Raw genomic sequence first — 23,778 nt, forward strand, 5'->3', positions numbered from 1 at the left:
CAAGTTTAATAAGACAAAATTTTTACTTTGATTATTTGAATTCACTATTTTCTATACTAGGAATCTTGGTTCCTAGTGATATTAACAAAATTGTTCATTTTCTTTATTGTACAGTATACTAATAATAATTTCATTACCCCGCTTTAGGTTATAGGTTAGAGTATAGGTTACACTCTATAAGGATTGTCCTCTACTCTTTTTAAAAATAGCACTGCTAGGAATTTACCCAAGGGATACAGGAGTACTGATGCATAGGGGCACTTGTACCCCAATGTTTATAGCAGCACTCTCAACAATAGCCAAATTATGGAAAGAGCCTAAATGTCCATTAACTGATGAATGGATAAAGAAATTGTGGTTTATATACACAATGGAATACTACATGGCAATGAGAAAGAATGAAATATGGCCTTTTGTAGCAATGTGGATGGAACTGGAGAGTGTGATGCTAAGTGAAATAAGCCATACAGAGAAAGACAGATACCATATGGTTTCACTCTTATGTGGATCCTGAGAAACTTAACAGAAACCCATGGGGGGGGGGGCGGGGAAGAGGTTAGAGTGGGAGAGAGCCAAAGCATAAGAGACTGTTAAAAACTGAGAACAAACTGAGGTTTTAGGGGGGGGGAGGGGAGGGTGGGTGATGGGTATTGAGGAGGGCACCTTTTGGGATGAGCACTGGGTATTGTATGGAAACCAATTTGACAATAAATTTCATATATTAAAAAAAAAAATCAATATTACTGGGATGCCTGGGTGGCTCAGTCAGTTGGATAACTGACTCTAGATTTTGGCTGAGATCATGATCCCACAGTTTGTGGGTTAGGGCCCCTGTGTCAGGCTCTGCAGTGCAGAGCTTGCTTAGTATTCTCTGTCTCCCAATCTCTCTGCTCTCTCTCTCTGTCTCAAAAACAAATAAATAAATAAACTTTAAAAATGTTTTTAAAAATCAATATTGCTACCAATAAAACTGAGTGCAATTTCTTATTTTTGTTTTTTGTTTTTGTTTTTTTTTGTTGTTGTTGTTCTTGGAATTTATCCTATTATGAACGTAGAGTCAAAAGCCACTTGGATGTTGAATTAAAATCACTTAAACTCATTCTTTTCTCTGTACAGTTATGCCAACAATGTGATATAAAATTAGGCTTCTTTGTTTCCGTTTGTTTTCTAGTTTTAGAGATTATCTTATTTCCCTTTTTGTTTGATTTTGTCTTTTAACTACATAAAATGTTTACATAGTTTCAAAGACAAAATTGTAAATGTACAAGTAAGTACCTGGGAACCCTGTCTCCCAATCTTGTTTTGTCCTTCCCCCTAAAGGTAACTATTTTTATTCACTTATTACTTATCTCTCTACTTTTATTTCTTAAAATATGCACAAACAACACATCTATTCACATATGTTCACCTATAGTCATACACCCCTTCCCCACATAGAACTGACATGTTGTTCTGCACTCTGCTTTATTTTTCACTTAGTGCAGTCTGGTGCTGCCTGTGTACAGAGCTCCCCCTTACCTACTTGGTCAGCTGCAAAGTTTCCATGGTTTATACAGATACCTACTGAAGGTCATTGGGTTGATGATAGTCTTTTGCTTCTATAAATGTAGCAAATGGCTTTGAACGTATGACATTTTGTGTTTTTGCCAGTGTATCGTTGAAAAGGCAGAGGCCTTTTCATGCCATCTCAACTCCTACTTACACCCCCAGAGTGGAGGTGTTCAGGCAGTGGTTATGACTTCCAGTGGGCGTGGCCATGGGCTTCCCTACTGTAGGAAGGAAACCCAGGTGTGCCTGTGATCTTTGTGACAAGAGCTGCCATTGGCAGGAAGGGCCCATCTAGTTCTTTCACTTGGCCTGATGCCTTCCGAGAAGTGTAAGGACACACCCTTCTGGGAGCCATAGGTTTCCCACTTGCAGACTCACAACTGTGGGCTAGAAAGAAGTTGGAAAGCATCGTTAACCAACACAATGTGATCTGCAGTGGAGCAGGACCACCCCTAAGAGTGCTCAATGCCTCACAGAGGACAGGATGCCTGGGGCAGCCTGGAGGTGGGGGAGTGTGGAGCACAAGATGGCCAGTGCCTGTAGGGGCGGGCCTTCCTTCCTTCATCATCGGATCTCAATCATCTCCTTCCATCTATTGTTCAGGCAGTCACTGCCAGTAGGAAAATCTGACAACCAACTCTCACATCCTCTTAGGACATTTTGTGAAATGAGTCCTTTGGGTTCAGTTCTGAATTGGAGTCTTGAGCTCAGAGCTGTGGCAGAGGCTGAGATGATGATGACAGAAATGCCCACCATCTGTATTCCAGGATGTAGGCACACAGGCTGGATTGCACAGATCATATCAGGTAATGAAAAGAGGGCATGGCTTAGCAGATTTGCAATTCTCATTTCAAACCCAGCCTGTGGATGTGTGTTTTGGACCACCTTGCAAGGATGCCTCCGTCAGACAGGCCCTCAGCCTGCTGTGCAAAACAGCCTCTAGCCCACTGAGGGGCTGCATGTTGGCCCACAAGGAATGATTTCATCTTCCCTGGACATCCATGCCAGTCTTCTGTGCAACCCCCCAGCCAGCCGAGGAGCCCTGCCAACCCTTCCTTTCTACAGGCTTGCTGTCATGGACCTCACACCTCGTCAGACCCTGGTTTTCCCATTAATGAAAAGAATTCACACAGTCTTCAGATCTGTTAGGAAAATCCCTATCTCTGCAAAGCTCTTAATAGTTGACTGTGGTATTTGACAGGGTTGGGATAAACTGGAGTCAGAAGCTGTTAAAAAAGAAATGTAACCGAAGGCTTATTGTATGATGTGCCATTAGCCCCAACCCCCTTGTTCATCCTGAGCACCCCGAGGGAGAGATGGAGGAGAACAGAGTTTCACAGTGCCTCTTTTATCCTAGGGAGTCGAGGGGTGCGCTGGGCAGCCGGGCCCTGTCACATGACAGTATTTTCATTCCTGAGTCTGGACAGGATCCTACTCGACCTGTGCGGGTGTTTTCCCAAGAAAATGTGTGTGACCGGATTAAAGCCCTACAGGTAAAGTTTTCCTTGGCAGTGACACTTGGTGTGTATGTCAAAGATGTATCAATAAGTTTTAAAATTATTTCTGCTTGGTTTATTTAACATATCTTAAAGTATATTTGCATTCCAGACACACCAAGTTAATTACAATTGGATCTTGATTCATGCCTAGTTATAAGCACTCATTTTCAAGATGAGAGCAAGAGAGCTAGTTGCAGACACTCTTGTGCTTCCATCTGCTACACCAGGCTACACCAGGCAGAGGTGTTGAAAGTACCTCCTGAAGGAATGAATTGGAGCAAGAAGATTTGTTGATAAAAAGTTGCTGATGGAAATAAGAGCAAATGTTCTTTATTCCAATCTAGTTAAAAATACAGTGTAATGTGAAAATGGGGCCACCCCCTCCTCCAGGGGGTCTTCCTGCCAAGCGAGGAGATGACACCGGCATGAGTTCTGAGGATGATGGTCTGCCCAGGAGCCCCCCAGAGATGTCCCTGCATGACATTGGTCCCGGCACAACCATAAAGGCAAGTGACAGCCTGAACCACCTCACAGCTTTGTCTGCACCCACTGCAGAGGACAGTCAGGAACTCTGGTGGCCCCTGTTAAGATTCCCATGGGTGGGTGTGGCCGTGGTCCATGCAGCTAGGAGGTGTTCCAGACCTAAACAGTGGGAGCTCACCGTCAGTCCTTGGACTGTATTTGTTTTCATTCTTTGAGCAGAAATTCCTGTTTTGTCAGGAGATATAGTGTTGGTAACATTTTTCATCATGGTTACAGGTCAGATACAATCAACCCTTTCCTTTACCTGGTTTTTCCTGTCTGAGCAGATGACCGGACTGGGCATCCCATCTCAAAACAAGGGAAATACCATTGTATCTGTTTTCTGTTGTCATGACATTTGGCTGGAGGGAGGAGGGAGTGGTGAACATACATGACTTCATCTAGACTCTCAGATCTGAGTTTAGGACCATGAGATCTTGTTGATCTAGGGTTAGAATGTGAGGTATGATGCAGGTAAACAGGGAAGCAGGGAAAGTTTGACAAGCAGGAGGGGTGTTTATGACCTCAGTAGGGCAGAGGAGTTGATCATGGATAACACCCTTCCCCATTAGAAAACAGGTAGAAAACTTGAGCTCCTTCTCCTGTATAAGCTACCCTGCTAATGGTGCCACCATTTTAAGCCCATACAATGTGCTTGTACATAAATGATCATTTTTCCCTTTAGACAAGACTTGCTGAGGGCTGGGTAGAATTGGAGTTCTATGTGTAATGCTGACACTTGAAAAACAAATTAAGGCCAGAGTCCATGTTTTATAGCCACCCACCTGCCCTGTGCATTCTTGGAGCTACACTTGTGCCCTGGTCAAAAGCTGTTCCCAGTAAATCTCAGGGTTTCATTGTGAACCATCATCTTGCAGATTCTGTGCTGATCTGAAATACACTCAGTGGTCACTTCAATTTGGACATCCAGAAGCCCCCCTCCAAAAACAAGGGAAAGAATATTTACCTAATTTATGTGTAGTTGTGGGTTCCCAGAGCATCACTGATGAAAGGCAGAGGAAGGACTGTGGTATAGCTGAATGTAAGTAAGCCCCAGGGCTGGGGGTTTACTCAGGGCTGGCTAGAGAATTCTTCTCTCTGGAATTCTGCTCTAGGGTGAACCTGTCCCTGCTTTCTCCATGAGCAGAGTCTCCATGAGCTCCATGAGCTACCCACACCTGTTCTCCCATGTCGAAGAGAAGCAAGAGAAGACAAAGAAGATGATTTGGCCTATTTCCTGGACTTTGAGCCAACCCTGTACCCCTTAATACCTTAAAATACTGGAAGGGAAGGTTTGACAGGCTATTGCTGCCTATGGTGACACGTGAAAGACCCATGTTTGTACTCTGAGATGTGCAGCTTCAGGGTCCCCATCCTCAGGACCAGATGTGACTTTGTATGTTTCAGGGCCATGTGTTGGGGAGATGACCCTCACGAGCCATAGTTGACTGATTTGCCCTCACTCCATCCCACAGTTCTCTGGCTCTCACAGCACCATGGTTCTCTGCATTGAACTGGAAAAGTACAGAAGAACAGGTAGTTTCTAATTCCATTCATTAGGGCATGAGCCCAACTCCAAACCTGCAAAGCACCATGATGCACAAATTCTATCTTTAGCTGCCTGGGAGCCACTCACACTGGACAGGGCTATGGCCTCATCCTTCTCAGCATCCCTCCTATGGTGGTTATGTTACTGACAAAACAGTGCTCTGAGATTTTATTTATTGGGTAGTATGAACAAGCCACTAGCTTCATAGGAACCTAAAATTGGAAGCTTTAAGACTTAAAAAATATATATAATCTTTATTATCAAGATTTTGAAGACACGGTGATCATATTTTATGCCCTAAAAGTTTTTTGGGCACAATGGACTGACTGAGATGGGGAAACAATGCAGCCTTTAAAGTGTTTTTATATAACACATGGTATTTGATATAATGGTACCTTAAATCCCACCAGGATGGGATTGTGAGCTGTTTAATTTTTTTCCTGTTGACGACTCCTTACACAAGCCCACATGCCTGACAGAAAAACTTAAAGATTATTTTGATACAAGGTTTCCAGGAACAAGTATTTCATGATAAGACCAAGATGATATTTCCTGATGGATGAGTTTTTCAGGAAATGCATGGAATTATTTTTAAAATCTCATTGCCACATTAGGTAGCAACTGGTGAAACTTGGTGATTTTTATGGTAAAATTACATCAAACTAGCCATCTGCTAAGTGTCCTACCATTAAGTAAGAAACACTGGGTAGAGGATGGCAAGCTGGCAAGTTGTCTTTATCCTGGGGGATGAGGGAAGGTAACATGGAGAGACAGCATGGCTCTGGTGGAAACACACACACTGCTGTGCTACCAGGCAATGGGCAGGTTCTGTCACCTGTAGGAATCTGTGTCCTCAGAGGGTTTTGGAGAGGATTTTGTGAGATCAGGTAGGTCAGTGCCTCCCCTTCCCTCACCAGGAAAGGCCAGCTGGAGTGCAAAGCCAGCAGGCCTCTCCTGCCCAGAAAGGTCCCACTGGCTCTACTTCACGTCTGTGGCCTGTTCCTGCATGCACCTCCCTCAGCCCACTCCTCAGTGACTGAGCACCCCCCTTCTCTCTCTCTCTTTTTTTTTTTTTTTTGATAGCTACTATTTGTTGGACAAGTACCATGTGCCAGGACTGAAATTTCTGTTTTCCATGTGTAACAACAGTCTTGTAAGGAAGGTGTTACTAACTAATTTAACAGGTGAGGTAATTGTGAACCCCTCTCTTTGAGGACAAACACTGTAAAGCAGCTGTCACTCAGGTTCACCCCCAAAAAAGCCTCTGAACTCCAGGCCATTTTCCCATGTGAGTCACATTCCTCCAACGAAGGGCCTCCTGTTAGACTTTTTAAATCATTCACTTCCAGAATCATCCAGAAGCACAGATTTCAGGTCAAACTGGGCAACTGGGGCAAGCAATGCAAGTGTGAATGCTTCCAGCCCACAGACTAAAATCCAGGTCAGCTTTCCCAGCCTGTACTGTACCCACAGACCTTACCCCAAGTCGCATAGTTGCTTCTCTGATCAAACGCTGGACTCACCGTTCTCCTCAGTCATGAAGGTGTTGGTCTTTTCAGGCCGTAAGAACTCTCCAAATGACAGCAAAGACTGAGAAGTGGGAGTTCAGTGCCCTTGTAGGAAGACCAACCGTGACAACCAGTGCAGGGATTTTGTGGGGACAGAGGTCATTGTGGTCAGAGTTTCTAGGAAGTTAATCTTGCCAGGATCTGCCTCACCCACCCACTGTCACCCATGCAGGGGCCAGAGTGGGTTTGAACCCAGGACCGTCTGCTCAAACGGTGCAAAGCTAGTGGACGGGAGGCAGGGAAGGTTTTTCCTTTGGGTTAATGGGATGTGTGTGTGGCGGGGGCGTTGACCACATCTCATGTCCTCACAGAAGATGTCATCATTCTCACCCGAGAGTCACTGCATTTGCAAAGCAGCTCATCTTGCCTGGTCTCTTGAGTCAGAAAAAAACAACAGTCAGAAAAACACAAAAACAAGAGCCAAAATTTTACCAAGTGTATATACATTGTTCCTCTAGACAAGGATGAAAATGAAGAAGGCTTCTCTATGTTCTTTGGAATGTACCCATTCTACCAGTGACCCTGAGGGAGGACTGCCTGGGAGAGGTGTCATCTGCCCAATCTTAGGTGACTTCCTGAGTCATCAGCTACAGCAGTGGAAGCCAAAGCCACAGGCACAGAGGAAGCTGGGAGCCCTGTGGTTTATTTTTTTAAATAATTTTTCTTGCTTTATTCCCGTAAGAACACAAGTCGCTGAAACAAGAGAACTAAAATAGATTAGGTCCGTTTATAACGCTTTCCCCTTCATTTTAGTAATTGTCTTCTCCTAGTTGGCAGGAATAAACTTAATACTTGCAGGAGAAAATACAACTTTCTGTTAACAGGGAAAATACGTTTCTCTGAGGAAGTTCCCTTGCAGGACAATCCCTGCCTCAGCTTATCTCTCTAATAGTGACACACATCTGGTGCCCCCCTAGTTTAGCAGGGGCTACTGGAGCCTACTCTGTCCAGGGCTCCAGGGCTGTGGAAGAGCTGAGCAGGATGTACCCAGACCCCTGTGAGTCCACTTGCTGCCCACATCTTGTTTGCTGCCTTCCCTGAGGAGACCATTTTCATGGGGGCTTACTAAATCATTGTGAGGTGCATAAAATTATGGTCTTAAGTTAAAATGTGTGTTCCAAAGAACACACAGCACCCATTAGGATGGCTACTATCAAAGAAACAGAAAATAACAAGTGTTGGAAAGGATGTGGAGAAATTCAAGCCCCTGTACACTGGTGGGAATGCAAACTGGTACAGCCACTGTAGAAAACAGCATGGAGGTTCTTCAAAAAATGAAAAATAAAGCTACTCTGTGATCCAGTAGTTCCACTTCTGGGTAGATACCTGAAAGAATTGAAAGCTAGTTCTTGAAGAGGTATTTCTACACACATGTTCACAGAAGCATTATTTGCAACAGCTATAATGTGTAAGCAGCCCAGGTGTCCATTGATGGATGAATGGATACACAAAATGTGGTATTTCCATACACTGGAATATCATTCAGCTTTGTAAAGGTAGGAAAGCCTGACACATCCTATTACATGGGTGGACATTAAGGACATTATGCAAAGTGAAATAAGCCAGACAAAAAAAGCAAATACGGTATGATTCCACTCAGTGTGAGGTAGCTAGAGTAGTCAAGTTCATAGAGACAGAAAGTAGAGTGGTGGTGGCCAGGAGTTGACAATGGGGGATGGTGAATTGTTGTTGAGTGGGTGCAGTTTCAGTTTTACAAGAGTAAAAGCTCTGGAGATGGTTGCACAGCAAAATGAGTATACTTAATGCCACTGAACTGTGTGGTTAGAAGTGGTCACAATAGTAAATGTTGTGTGTATAACATATAAAATTTGGCAAATAAAAAACATTGGGGGGAAAATGTAAACTTGACCCTAATACTGAGCACCACAGTAGAACAGAAGTAGGTGGTAGATTTGTAACTGAAGCCCAGCACCTCCCGGATGCTCTCCCTGCTCCTCGCTCATCTGGGCTGTGTTTGCTCAGGGGTGCACGGTGGGTACCCCCCCCCCCAAACACACTATTTCATGCTGACAAATGTCTTTGTGGCAGAACCCACTTAGACCTCACTCAGTCATGGAGTTTGCCAAGTTCAGTGGGCAGGTAACAGCGTGTTGCACTCATCCTTCCACGTGACTCCCCAAATCCCCTTCCTCTCTGACAACACTTTTGCCCTTGCCTGACTTAGTGCCTCCCTGCTGAGGTATAAACTAGTAAAATAATTGTAACTACAGATGGAAACTTAAAGCCCTATGTCTCCAAGAGGACACATGAAGATACAGGAACCTTCTAGAATGAATGAAATGCAGCTGCCGCGATGCGGTGCTGGGTGGTGGGCTTGGCACATCTTTTGCCCCAGCCTGTAAAATCACACATTTGGGCCACCCTCTCAGGACCAAGGCTGCTCTTAGAGAAATCGGGTCGGTCTGTTTCACCAGAGAAAGAGGCTTTTGTCTGAATCACAGATACCTGCTTAGGAAGGTGAAGGCAGGGTTATCTCATCAAGGGTGCCTAGGACATAGGTTCTCTGCACAGCCTTGGAAATGAGTAAGTTGTTAGGGGTTGGCCCAACTTTTAAAGCTGCCAGCTTTTCTAAGGAACACTTTTCTAAGGGGGTGTCCTGGAACCCTCCCTGTTGAGAGCCAGATTTTAAATCTGTCCTTCCATGTAAAGCCCAGAGATGGTATGAGAAGACTGAGCACCATACAAGAAGGGAGTTGATGTGCTGGTGGGACCATTTCATACCACGAAGTTAATGCTTGGTGTGTTTGCTTCTTCTTCCTTGAAGGTCTCTTTAGTATCCTCATCCCGGCCACAGTCTCCAGACCAGCTCTCCTCCAGGCACGCGAGCGATGCCAGTGTCTCCCCCCGCACCTCCGACAGCAGCGTGGCACCCGTGGCTGATTTCGATTACCCTCCAGAATTTTCCTCCTGCCTGGACAATTCTGCAGCTAAGCACAAGCTCCTGGTTAAGCCCCGCAACCAGCGGTCCAGCAAAATGAGGCGGCTGTCTTCGGTAATCGGGCTTTTTCTTACAGGCAGACTTGGTGGCCCCCCACTCCCACCCACCCCCGCCTCTCTCCCCTCAGGGTCACGTGCCCCTTCCGAGAAACCCCATGGTCAGTAGGACCATCTCCAGGAGCTAGAGTTGCTCATCTTTTTCAATATACGTCAGATATGTCTCTTCCTTGCATAAACATGCCACCTGTTCTTTGGTTCTGCAGCACCTCCTGTGAAAGCTGCTACATGCTGTGGGTCCCTTGCCTTCCAACAGCACTGAGTGTAAGGTCCACACTCCAGGCCTGGCATGACCATGCCCTGCCTACCTCTGAGACCTACTCTTATTCTCTGCCTCACTCACTCAACACGATTTGGCCTGTCTCTGGCCTCAGGCCTTGATCTCTTGCTTGAGACATTCTTCTCCTGGCTGGCTCCTTAGCCTTGGAGTCTCAGCTCAGAGGTCTTCTCCCCAGAGGGGCTCACTTGACCATCTTATGGAAAGCAGCCCTCCCTTCCCACCAGTGCGTTCACTTTCTTTATAGCACAGGCCACACACATAAGTGACCTTTATAATTGTGTATGCTCACTTGTTTATTGCCAGTCTTCTTGAGACCTTGTCCCAGCCCTACATCCCACCCCTAGAGCAATGCTAACCACACAGCTGGCATTCAGTGCACATTTGTTGAATGGATGAACAGATGACATGAACCAATGACAGATAAGCTGGCACACTAGCACAGACTTCTGCCTTGGACAAGGACCTACTTATTAGCATGGGGACTGTGCCCCTGTGAGGACAGATCCCTCTTTGGTCACACTGCCTGTGTAGTTGTCAGTTTGTAGTTCTGGGTGTCGAGAACTCATTCGTGGAGTGTTTTGTCTTCATAGTACCCATAGGTTAGAGGTCCACATAGGATTGTAGACTTCTCCACTGCCTGATGCCCACAGTATTCCAGCCCTGGAGGAGCTGAGGGCAGGTGTGGGGCCAGACTGGCCACAGAGAATGAGAGTGCTGAGAAAGAGATGTTCACAGACCAACATTCTCTCCCTCCTTCCTTGGAGACAGTATTGGGGGGTATTGATGAAGTGCCCAGGATGAGCTAGGTGCTCAGCTAGGAATGGTGGGCTGGGACTTCTCAGGATTCCGGGGACTCCCTGGAGACAGTGGGGTTTCCTTTGGGTGTGTGGAAGGTAGGTGCTTTTTAAACTCAGGCCAGCAGGGTTGACTTTAGAGGGGACTAAGGCTGAAGAACGAAGTCAGCTATGGTTACCCTCAGGCCAATAAGCCTTTGTGCAAGCTGGACACTTGTATAAGTGCTTGCACATCCAATGCATTTACAGGCTTGTTGCTGTGGGACTTGGCAAGGATCAGGAACTCGAACCTGCCTATCCTCATACTGAGTGGGACCACAGGGCAGGGACAGAGCCAGCTCCCTCTGGCCTCAAGTCTAGGGTTTATTCCCATGGGGATGTCTTTTGCTTTGGCAAGGGTACGTGTAACCAGCCACAGCCTGCTCAGGACTTTGTAGCAGAGAGAAGCTGCACTCATACTCCAGATGGGGGAGATAAAACTTCCTGCCTTACTGTCCTCTGGACAAAGCTGTACCTCTCATTCTTTCTTTACATTTAAACTTGACTTAGCTCTTGAACCCCATTTTTTAGAGTAACAGAAATTCTGATTTAGTCAGTCCGGTAAACATTCCTTGATTTAAACTCTGTCATTTACATATCTTCCTTCCTTCTTTGGTTCCCCTTCTTGGTAGGGAGCAGGCATGGATACCTTAAGTTTTTGACTGGGCAGAGGTATCTGGCCAGCGGTCACCAGAGTCACTGTTGGGTCCTAAGGCAGGGCCTCTCTCCTTCGAGTATTCATAGCCCCCTTTGCCCTTCGGTCATGAGGTCCCTCCTCCCAACCATCAGGACTTTCCTGGTACCCTGGCCCCTCTTGGGTATGTGAGGCTGCTGTGAGGGCCCAGGAGAGGAGGGGAGAGGAGGTGGCAGCAGCAAGGGAGTGAGTCTATGCATCCTTCCTGACGATCCCAGGACCAAGCTGACGATCCCAGACCAAGTCAGAAGCCACTTTGTTCCCTCGAGAAACTCTGTTCAGTGTCCGAGTCCATATTCCACACTACCTTTGTTCTGCCTGGCCCTCCACCCTTACCTCCTTGTATCTGCCAGTGGCCCAAGGTGGGATGCTCCCAGCCAGGCCTGCTTCTCAGCTTTATGCTCATTTAGTGAGGCTTACGATAGTTTTAAAGCATGACCCACATCCTAAACAGGTTTCAACATCAGTGATTTCCTGTAGTAGCAAAAGGCCCGTGACACCTATTGAAACTGTGGCTTTTGAAAATTCTTCTGTAGATTTCTTTGCACATCTTCCTCTTTTCAAATCCATGGGAATAGAATTGTGCATCTTGGCAAGAGTTCACTTAGGCGTTGTCAGAGACATCCCACTTATCTGTGTTCTGTTAGCAAGCAGATGCCAGTGGAAATGTTAAAATAACACAGCAAACAAAAACTAAAACCTACTGCAAACACTCCCTGAACGTTTCTTAACATCAAGGAAAGGAGGTCTGATGTCCTGAACTTTTTAAAAAAATTGACCTCAGGGCGCCTGGGTGGTTCAGTCGGTTAAGCATCTGACTTCAGCTCAGGTCATGATCTTGCGGTTCGTGGGTTTGAGCCCCGCGTAGGGCTCTGTGCTGACAGCACAGAACTTGGAGCCTCTTTCGGATTCTGTCTCTCTCTCTCTCTGCATCTCACCCACTTACTCTCTCTCTCTCTCTTTCAAAAACAAAAACATTTAAAAAAAATTTTTATAAAAAGATTGACCTCACACCCTCAACCTTTTGGTCATTTTCTCATGCTTTTGAATGATTCATTGCTACTTTGATCTCCTTTCCTTCCTAAGAGAGCAGCAACTGAGTTTGGGTACAGTAAGGAGGAAGTTGGACTAAATTTAAATTCCAGAGACTTCAAAAAATACAAGGCAGTATTTGATTGTCACACCGGTAGGGCTTGGGGAGAGGAGGAGCACCATAAGCTGCAGGCAATAGGCAAGACTTCCTGTTGGAGTAGAATCTCAGACTGTTCTTGGGGGTTACTGGTAGAACACCTGGAGATGTGGGTAAAGAGCAGCTGGCCAGTCACTCAGGCCCAGAGTCGGGCACATTCACTAGTGGGGGCATGGCTTGACCTGAGCAGGGACTAGGAGAAATAATTTAAGACCAAAGAATATAAGACTTCTGACTTAACTGAAAAGTTTGGACTTTATCCTATCAGCTATGCTTTTGGACTTTATCTTGTAAGCTGTGGTTTGCCTTTGACTGTGTTTGATGTGATATGAAATTACCCTTTAGGCAAACCAGTTTGCCCTCACCTTGGGGCCCATCTCTGTAGAGAGAGAGAGAGAGAGAGAGAACTGAGATGGAAAACTAGCTCTCAGGCAGCACAGGGTCATGGAGAGAGCACCAGCTTTTCACCTGAGCTAATAAGCTCAGCCTTAACCAAAGTATGGCCCTCTCTGAGCTCCCAGTACTACAAGTGCAAAGAGGAAATAATTCTTCCTTGCTGGGATGAATCAAGAGTAAATGAAATAATAGGTGTGGAGTGTAAAGCATGGCAGACACCCAGCTGATTTGATCCCCTTCCCTTTGCTCTGTAGAGCAGTGTTTGTGGCTCAGCCACTAGAACCTTAAGCACCATTTACCTAGAGGGCATAGCTGCCATTGTTCTGCTGAAAGCTGAACTTGTAAGGCAAGATTCCAAACAGACCAATATGGGAGTTATTAAGAGACACCCTACCCTGTGTCAGTGCCTGCTTAGGTGCCAGCTTTAGAGACACACTGTTTCCTATTATACAAAATGGGAATGTCATAGGCATTTGACATATTTGACATGATGATGCTGTCTTTGTCCTTTTTATCTCTGGCAGCGAGCACAGTCTGAATCCCTGAGTGATCTGACGTGCACCCCAGAGGAAGAGGAATACGATGATAAGTCCTTACCCAAAGTCAGCACAGAAGAGAACCCCAATTCTGCACAGCAGGATGTGGGACTGGACAGAAGCCCTGAGCCTGGAGGACTAGCCACCACGCTGCAATCTGGGGGGCCACGGGCTAGGCGGGCACGCCTGCAGCACTGCCCTGCACTCAGTGCCAGCGCCGAGGAGGAGAGCTTCCTTGGGGATAACACCTCAAGCCGACCAGCCACCCCCGAGGTCATTGAGTCTGAGTCAGGCCCAGTCCCCCGCGCGGAGTCCCCATCTCTGCCAGAAGGTTCCCCACATCACCACCATAATCCTGACAGCGAAATCCAGAGGGAGGAGCCGTCCCTGGAAAGCACAAGTCCTCCAGCCAGGGAAACAGCTGATGAGGTGATTTGTGCTTCTGGAGACATCGAGATTCGATTATCCCCCTCCATCCCCGAGGGGGACACGACGCCTCCCGAGACTGACCCTGCCATCACCTCGGAGACACCCCCTGGTCTAGATGGGCCAGACCAAAGTGTCCAGAAGGAGGTGGAGCTGACGCTGGAAGCGCCCGAGCCCGAGGGAGCAGGGAAGGGATCTCCAGAGGCCCCTGCCCCAAGCCCCTCGGCTCCCAAGAGCTGCCTGAAGCACAAGGCCCCGGCGGTGAGCGAGAGCCCCGGCGCGCCGGCCGCCTGCGAGCCGCCTGCGGAGGAGCCCGCTCCCGGTCCCCTGGACGGAGAGGCCGAGCCGCCCCGGGCCGAGCCCGCGGAGCCCCCACAGGGGGGACCGGAGAGGCCGGCGCCCGAGCGGAAGGTGGAGCGGGCAGGCAGCGAGCTGCGGGCCGTGAAGAAGTTCTCCGTGTCGTCGGGCCGGGCGTGGCCGCGCTCGGGCAGCGCCCGCCTGTTGGAGCACGCGGGCCCCGCGGGCGCCTTGCCGGTGCGCCTGCCGCTTCTGAGGAGCAGCCTGGCCTGGAGGAGCGAGGCGGCGCTCGACGACCTGCGGGCGCCCCCCGAGCCCCACGGCGGCGGCGGCTCTCGGGACTCGGGGGACGCGGCGGCCGGGCCGGGCCGGAGCCCCCGGGACGCCCCGGGAGACCCCTGCCCGGCGGCTCGCGAGCCGACATCGGGGGAGGACAGAGGCCCCTTTGCCGTCAAGCTGCGCTCCACGTCTCTGTCCTTCAAGCACAGAGAGGCGTCCTCTGCCGAAGCAAGAGGGATAAAGAGATACAGCGCTGAAATCCGGTTAGAAAGAGGGGGGCTGGCTTTGCTCCCCAAAGACGAGAAATGTCAGGTTGCGAAGGCCCCCTCCCCTCGAGGGGCACGGTCCCCGCACGAGCAGGGAAAGGGGAAGGCTCGGCCCTCGGAGCCGCTCAGCTCCAAGCCGCCCCTGCCCCGGAAGCCGCAGCTGCAGAGCCGCCCCCTGCCGTCCCCGGACGCGGGCCCCGGGGAGCTGGTCAAGGCCGCGCTGCCCCAGGACCTAAGACGGGAGACCCGGTCGGCAGAGACGCGGTCGCAGCACAGGGCAGCTGGTAAGAGCTCGCGCCGCCTGGTGGGAAAGGGGCAGGACCGTGGGCAAGTGGGGTGTCCGCAGAGTGTGCAAGATCTAAGGGCGAAAACGTCGGAATCCCTCTCGGTACCACTAACACGGTTCATCCAGAGTTATGAATAGAGACCAGAGAAGGGGGAAACAGAGCAGGATTTTGTGGAAGTTCGGAGAAGTAAGGAAAATGTAAAAACCCATCTTGCAGCATATTCCCGGAGAGGAGATGGGCTGCTCAGGGGATCATTCAAATGCTTCTATCATTTCTTAAGATCGGAAGCTCAGTGAGTTCCAGAATCTTGGGATATGTGTACTCTGGTAGAAGGAGGTACTCCTGGGGCCTACAGCACTTCTTGGTTATAAATGAAGCATCTGGCTCCTCTGTCATTTAGTGTCCTTCTGACCTTCCCCCCACCCCACTCCCCAAGAAAGAATTTTTTCCTGTTTAATAATCAGGCTCATGTGGCCCAGCCTCATGCAGGAAGCATCCCATTTATTGGAGTCACGAGCCTTTTATGTAAAAGGAGAGCCCCTCCGGGTGGGCGTTAACTTCCTGTCCCAGAAAGGAGGTGGTGTGAAGATTGGGGCTGAATGGAAGAATCTTCTAAAGCAACTGCCCTTTAAAATGAGCAGAGGCAAAATAGATGACCTTTCTATGTCTTTGACATTTGTCACTTTTTATTTATAGTGTTTCAGATGAAACAAATCTGTTGGAAATGGGTATTTGTGGTAGAGCTAAATCATCTTTCATTGCTGCGTTCTTTTATTAATGGAAATCAGTGTGCCAGAAGCGAAACTACACGGACCAGTCGTGTGTGCATGTGATGAGGGCCCTAAAGAGAAATTTTCCATGGCAAATTTTATTTGAAAAAAACCAAAATTTTCAGGATGTTTTTAAGTGGCTATTCTAAGTCCAAGACTCCACTTTAGTGCTGCATTGTGGACAGAGAGGAAATAGGATGCAGTTGTTCTAGGGACCCCACACCCTAAAAGGAAGGTGAAGTGCACACGTAAGAAAAAATTAGCTCACAGAAAGCAATGTAAAGACAGTTTTCAAAGAAACTCTTATCTTTTCTGCTTTCATCCTAGGAAGTGAAAGTGTGTATGTGTGTGTGTGTATAGTGCTTTAAGTTCTTAAGGTGACAGTTCCAGGGAGTAGTGCCAGGAGAACCCCCTGAAGGAGCCCACATGCATGGCCTTCCTGATCCAAGGCCCCTTGGCTCAGCTGTAATTTTTTGCTGCTGCTACTGTCGCTACATTAGGCTAATTAGCAAGGGAGCTCTGGGAGAGGTTCAAGCTGTAGCTGATGATCCACTCTGCAGATTTCCAGCCAGGTTATTGAAGCTATTGTAGAGTGCTTCAAAAACCCATTGAAATATCAAGGGAGGAGGGGGTTTGCTCTGTGCAGATAAAACCCTGACATCAGCACCATCCACCTTCATGGCCTGGAATTGAAAATGTCTCTCAAGGGCTTGCTGACTGAATGGAACTTAAACACAGGATACTTGGGTTCATGGTCAGAGCTGGAAAAGAAGCTTCAGAGGGCAATGCTTGACATATTAATAATTTAAAACTTCCTCAGCCTAAGCTGTGAGAGTTTAGGCTTGTTTATTGTCAGATGACTGTACTGGTCTATAAGGACCTTATTTTTTTTTCTTTAATTTATAAAATACGGTATTTATTACAGCTTTACTTAGAAGTATAGTATAAAAGAATTGTCCACTTGTTAACATTCTCTAAGTGACAGAAATAGCCAATCCAGTTGAATTCCAAGGTGAAAGAATCTAGGTTACTTTAGGGCAGGGGTAGTGATTTTCATTTCAGTGCAGAGAGAGGAAGGGAAGAATTACCCTCATTCTGCTTGAAACCATCTCTCTCAAAGTGTGGGTGGTATTTGAAGGGCGAGTGTCAGGTTAGGTTGTGGCTGCTGCCTGGGACCTTGGGGTCTAGGGCCTGCCTCATGCAGACCAGAACAGAATCACAGGGTCTGTGTTGTCAAATCCCATTAGTGAAAGCAGCTTCTATCTTCCCCAGACACTGGATCTGCTTGTGGTTTAATTCATTCTTATTACTTCTACTGCCATCCTCACTGCTCCCAAAATATAACCACTGGAGGCAATTAAATTCATACAAGACATACATATAATAAAAGTTTTAATATCAGTATTATTCAGTTTTCCAGAAAGGCCTAATTATGGCTGTTTATTATCTTGTGGTGGCAGGCACTTTACCCAGAGCTCCCAGATGGGCTGCCACCCCTGTATGCCTTCCAGGGGCGCACACACCAGAGAGTTAGGTCACCAAGGTGTCCCAGATGGGTGCACAATCCTACCTTCAGGACTCAAGCACTTTGTCCCCCACACTCTGCTTATTCTTCCTCCTCTCGTCCACATTCCCACCTTTCTTCTCTGAAGGCATGAAAGAATCCTTCCGTGGGGGAGGCAGGGAGGATGTCCCAGTTGTTGCAGTAAACAGAGGAGCCCAGCTTTGCCAAGTGGGCTGGACCTCACAGGGCCATGTTGGGGCGGTTCTGCAATCCCAGTACCGTATGTGCTCATCAGTGCAAACAAGACCATTAATAGGAGGTTAACGGCCTGGGGTTACCAGCCTTGTTCACTTGTGCAGGACATTACCCATCCTCCTGGTAAGCCAGTCCATCCCAGAGTCCAAATGACAGGTCAGGAAAAAAGAGATTCTTGTGTGAGAAAATGGTAAAACGTAGGAAGTATATAGAAAAAAGCCACTACTTAGGAGTCTGTTTTCTAGATGTTATCCCTGTTGTCATTTCCTTCTAGTCATTCTTCTCTGTGTGTGTGTAATTTTTGTTTCATTTGGTTGTGGTCACATGTTGGGTATTTTGGAGAATAGTTGGACAAATTGCCATTGTCACCCAGGAGCCTCATTTGACAATGAGCCTCAGCCTTTTGTCTAAGCTCATTCCCTCCAGACTGGGCGGGTGATACAGTAGCACACATAGACCTCTGAACCTCTTTCTCTAGACTCTGGTACTCACTCATTCATGCGTTCATTCTTGCAAGAAATATTGCATATATTTCTGTGATACACACAGCACTGTGCTGGCTCCCAAAAGGCCATCAGGAAAAGCATGAGGACCTCGCTCTCAAGGAGCTTACCAGTCTAAAGGGCCAGGTAGCAGCTGGATGCCACAGGGGAGTGTAGATAGATGCCTATCTTGTCTTTGGGTGTCAGAGGCATTTTCTGGAGGAAAGGAATTCAAAGAGACTGTCACCTACTCTATGACAGTTACTTTAGTTGTATTCAAGTTCATTTGAGTAGAACATAAGGGGTCTTTTTTTGGTATCATGCTAAAAAATATGCAGTTGATCACTGAACAGTGCAGGGGTTACAGGGACCAACCCCCTGTGCAGCCAAAAAATCCACCTGTAATCCCCCAAATTTAACTACTAATAGCCTACTGTTGACCTTTTATCGATAACACAGTTAACATATATTTTGTACGTTATGTGTCTTATATAGTGAATTTTTACTATTAAGTAAGCTAGCTAAAAGAAAATGTTATTAAGAAAATCATAAGGAAGAGGAAATACGTTTATAGTATTATATGGTATTTAGAAAAATTCTCATATATATGGACCTTGGCACTTCATACCTGTGTTGTTCAAGGGTCAATTGTGTTTATATATCTTGAATTCTTAAAAAAAGAAAAGAAAAGTCTGTTCACATCTCCTCCTCTTTTCAGCCTATCCTTCCCTTGACAGTCCCTTCCCGACCAAGTATGGTCAACATCCTGGGCCTCCATTTCTCCACCTTTCCTGTGTTTCTCCAACTGCATATATTTTCTCTTCCTTGGCTGCCTCTCAGTGCACCAAACTCTCCTCAGTGCCCCCAGACAGAACACATCTCATATTCCCACCTGTTTCTCAAGTTCTCTCTTCCTTTGACTCCTTCAGCCACAGCAAGCAGCGCTTAACCGCCTGTGGGCATCCCTGTCTCAACATTCATAATTATCCATACCTCCACCAACCTCAGTCAGTTTCCTTTTCAGTTACCTCATCTATCCAGATAAGCTAAAGAACTCAGAGTTATCAAAAAGATTTTAACATGGAAAAAACACTGAAAAGTCTAAAAATTATAAAGAAAAATCACTTTGTAATCCTACTTCTTTAAAATTCCTTAAAAAGGGACTTACATTTCTGACCAAGGTGGAGTAAACACACACCACCCTATGTCTCCCACTGATAAAATTTAAAAGCCTTGACAAAATGCATGAAGTGAATGTCAGAGAATTCTGAAAGGTAGGTAGGAGCTGGTGGGCTGGGCAGAGAGATCAGGACTCTGAAGACCTGCCTGCCTTGCCTCCATGGTACCAACAACCTCTGCAGACCCCCGCTCTTGTGACTCTCCAGCCCTGCTCCTCCTGCTCCCCACCACCACCAGCACCAGCCCTGTAGGGCAGTTTGTTGGACAGTCCTGGCCCTACTCCATGTGAGCACCAGCAGCTAAGCAGCAAGCCCCTCCATGTGGTGGCACAGCCTGCAGGCTGGAGCCCTTTGGGTTCTCTCATCACTGTGCCAGGCAAGTGCCAGCAGCAAACTGGAACTTCTTGTCCTGGCGGCTCTGGCAATGGTATCTTTTAGGGCAAAGCTCTTTTAATCCTTCCAGACCTACTCAGATGAGCACCACCTCCATCCATAGCAGCATGTGGGGTTCAGAGCCCTTTGACTCTCTGGGCAGCATGCCAGCAGAGATCTAGTAGTGAAGCCACAGCCCCTCACAGCAGCGAGCACAGTGACAGGTTGTGCTTGTGGTGGTCCCGCAGGCTTCTTTCTCTTGCCCCCTGCCCTGCGGGGTGATGGTCACTGGAGCACACAGCAGCATAGAGGGTAAACCCTGGTTTTCTAGCTGGAAAACTGGAGGGTGGGAGTGGAAATCACAGAAGGGAGACACCTGAGGAAGGGTCCTTACCTAGGTGCATGAGGTTAAGAGCTTGTCTCTGACATGCATCTGCATGAGACTGACTAGAATCAGTACAGCAGAACCTTTGAGAATTTTAATAGGACCGAGTGTGAACAAACACTCAAAATGTCTAGGATACAAACAAAAATTGTTCAACATATCAAAGAATCAGGAAAACCTAAAAAATTTTCTAAGACACCAACCTTGAGGTGATTCAAATATTAGTATTATTAGAAAAAAACTTTAAAGCAACAATTATACCGTGATCTAAGAAGTAAAAGTGAGCACTCTTGAAATGAATGGGAAGCTGGACTTCAAGCTATATTACAAAGCTGTTAATCATCAAGATAGTATGGTACTGGCACAAGAACAGGCACTCAGATCAATGGAACAGAATAGAGAACCCAGAAATGGACCCACAAACTAATCTTTGCCAACTCATCTTTGACAAAGCAGGAAAGAATATTCAATGGAATAAAAACAGTCTCTTCAGGAAGTGGTGCCTGGAAAACTAGACAGTGACATGCAGAAAAATGAACCTGGACCACTTTCTTACACCATACACAAAAATAAACTCAAAATGGATGAAAGACCTAAATGTAAGACAGGAAGCTATCAAAATCCCAGAGGAGAAAGCAGGCAAGAACCTCTTTGACCTTGGTTACAGCAACTTCTTACTCAACACGTCTCCGGAGGCAAGGAAAACAAAAGTAAAAATGAAACACTGGGACATCATCAAAATAAAAAGCATCTGCACAGCGAAGGAAACAATCAGCAAAACTAAAAGGCAACCAACAGAATGGGAGAAGATATTTGCAAATGACATATCAGGTAAAGGGTTAGTATCCAAAATCTATAGAGAACTTATCAAACTCAACACCCAAAAAAACAAATAATCCAGTGAAGAAATGGGCTAAAGACATGAACAGACACTTCTCCAAATAAGACATCCACATGGCCAACAGACACATGAAACGATGCTCAACATCCCTCATTATCAGGGAAATACAAATCAAAACCACAATGAGATACCACCTCATACCTGTCAGAATGGCTAACGTTAACAATTCAGGCAACAACAGATGTTGGCAAGGATGTAGAGAAAGAGGATCTCTTTTGCACTGCTGGTAGGAATGCAACCTGGTGCAGCCACTCTGGAAAACAGTATGGAGGTTCCTCAAAAAATTAAAAATAGAACTACCCTATGACCCAGCAATTGCACTACTGGGTATTTATCCAAGAGATACAGGTATGCTGTTTTGAAGGGACACATGCACCCCAATGTTTATAGCAGCAGTATCAACAATAGCTGAAGTATGGAAAGAGCACAAATGTCCATTGACGGATGAATGGATAAAGAAGATGTGGTGTGTGTGTATATATATATATACACACACATATATATATATATATATACACACACACACATATATATATATACACACACACATATATATATATACACACATATATATATATATACACACACATATATATATATATATACACACATATATATATATACACACACATATATATATATACACACACATATATATATATATATACACACATATATATAATGGAATATTACTTGGCAATCAAAAAGAATGAAATCTTGCCATTTGCAACTACATGGATGGAACTAGAGGGTATTATGCTAAGCGAAATTAGTCAGAGAAAGACAAAAATCATATGACTTCACTCATATGAGGACTTTAAGAGACAAAACAGATGAACATAAGGGAAGGGAAACAAAAATAATATAAAAACAGGGAGGGGGACAAAACATAAGAGACTCTTAAATATGGAGAACAGAGGGTTACCGGAGGGGTTGTGGGAGGGGGGATGGGCTAAATGGGTAAGGGGCATTAAGGAATCTACTCCTGAAATCATTGTTGCACTATATTCTAACTAACTTGGATATAAATTTAAAAAAGAAAGAAAGAAAAAAAATTTTTTTAAGAAATGAATGGGTAGATACAAATTCTCTGCAAAGAAATAGAAGCTATGAAAAAAATACATCTTAGAACAGGAAAACACAGTATCAGAAATAAGATTTATTAGAAAAACTTCTTAGTAGAATAGAGATGACAGAAGAGTCAGTGAACTTCAAAACAGATTAATAGAAAATAGCCTGAGTACAAAAAGGGGGAAAAAAGCCTCAAGGACTATTGGAACAATATGAAAAAGCGTTAACATTCATGTCATAGGAGTTCAGAAGGAGAAAAAGACTTGAGCAGAAAAAAATATCTGAAGGAATAGTGACTAAAAACTTCCTAAATTTTTGAAAAACCTGAATTTACAAGTCCAAGGAGCTCAGGTGAATTACTTTTGCACTTTTGTTTTGTTTTTAGAGCTGTATTTACATGCGTTTATTTCATCTTTTCAACAAATGATTCTGGAGCATGTGAACATCTAAGCAAAAATATGAACCTTGACTTAAGTCTCACATCACGTATCACAGTTAACTCAAAAGGGGTTCAATGAGCTAAATGTAAAGTGAGACCAGAAGATTTTCAGGAACTTAGGAGAAAATCTTTGAAACATAGGACTAGACAAAGAGTTCTTAGACTTGACATCAAAGCACGATCCATAAGAGGAAAAACTGATAAATTGGACTTCACTGGAATTAAAAACTTTTGCTCTGCCGAAGACCCCGTTAAGAGGATGAAAAAAGACAAGCTACAGAATACGAGAAGATATCTACAAACCACATATCCCACAAAGGACTAGTGTCTAAAATATATAAAGTGTTCTTAAAGGTCAACAGTACAAAACAAAGAAATACAATTAGAACAAGCAGAAGACATGGGCAAATATTTCACCAGTGGGAATACAGAGATGGCAAATAAGCACGTGAAACATCATTAGCCATTAGAGAAACGCCAATTAAGACCATAATGAGATAGCATTATACACATATTAGAATGGCTGAAACAAAGCTAATACGACCACGCGCTGGGGAGGAGGCAGAGCAGCTGGAGCTCTTGTACATTGCTAGAGGAAGTGCAGAATGGTGCAGTCACTTTGGAAAAGTTTGGCAGTTTCTTACAAAATCAAATACGCTTACCTTATAACATAGCAATCCCACTTCTAAGTATTTATCCTAGATAAATGAAAACTTAGGTTCACACGAAAGCCTGTACATGAATATTTATGGCAACATTGTTCATAATCCCCCAAAACTGGGGACACTCCAAATATCCTTCAATTGGTCATCCAAACAATGGAATATTACTCAGCAATAAAAAAGAATGAACTTCCAGTACACACCGTAACATCTTAAATGCATATGCTAAGTGAAAGCAGGCAGTCTCAAAAGATTACAAACCGTATTATTCCATTTATATGACATCTGGATGAGGCAAAAATACAGAGAACAGATCCGTAGTTGTCATGGGCTGGGGATAAAGATAGGGTCCCTACAAAGGGGAGGCATGAGAGAATTGTTTGGGTGTTGACATTGTTCCATATCCTATTTGTGACTTTTTGTAAGAATCTAAGGGTATTAAAACTCCTAAAACCCTGTAACAAAAATGAATTTTACTCCATGTAAATTTTTAAATAATCTCTTAAATGATACAAAAAAGTGACAGTGACCTTCTCTCCACCCATTCTGAATATCTCAAATCCCACCCACAGAAG

At 45.6% G+C, this 23,778-nt stretch overlaps 1 protein-coding gene across 4 annotated transcripts in view; it reads left to right on the top strand.

The window, feature by feature from the left end:
* CRACDL (CRACD like) overlaps positions 1-23,778 on the top strand; it is a 144,753-nt gene that overhangs the window by 101,451 nt on the left and 19,524 nt on the right. For 3 of the 4 annotated variants that reach the window (XM_019457503.2, XM_019457419.2, XM_019457533.2), the window contains exons 4-7: positions 2,906-3,041; positions 3,392-3,553; positions 9,472-9,699; positions 13,618-15,181. In XM_019457503.2, the coding sequence (XP_019313048.2) occupies positions 2,906-3,041; positions 3,392-3,553; positions 9,472-9,699; positions 13,618-15,181 (2,090 nt within the window). Of the gene's footprint in view, positions 1-2,202; positions 2,355-2,905; positions 3,042-3,391; positions 3,554-9,471; positions 9,700-13,617; positions 15,182-23,778 lie in introns of all 4 variants that reach the window. The other variant, XM_053890603.1, reaches the window with a different exon arrangement.

The sequence above is a fragment of the Panthera pardus genome, unplaced genomic scaffold, assembly GCF_024362965.1.
Source record: "Panthera pardus isolate Hobbes unplaced genomic scaffold, ASM2436296v1 HiC_scaffold_25, whole genome shotgun sequence".
NCBI lineage: Eukaryota > Metazoa > Chordata > Mammalia > Carnivora > Felidae > Panthera > Panthera pardus.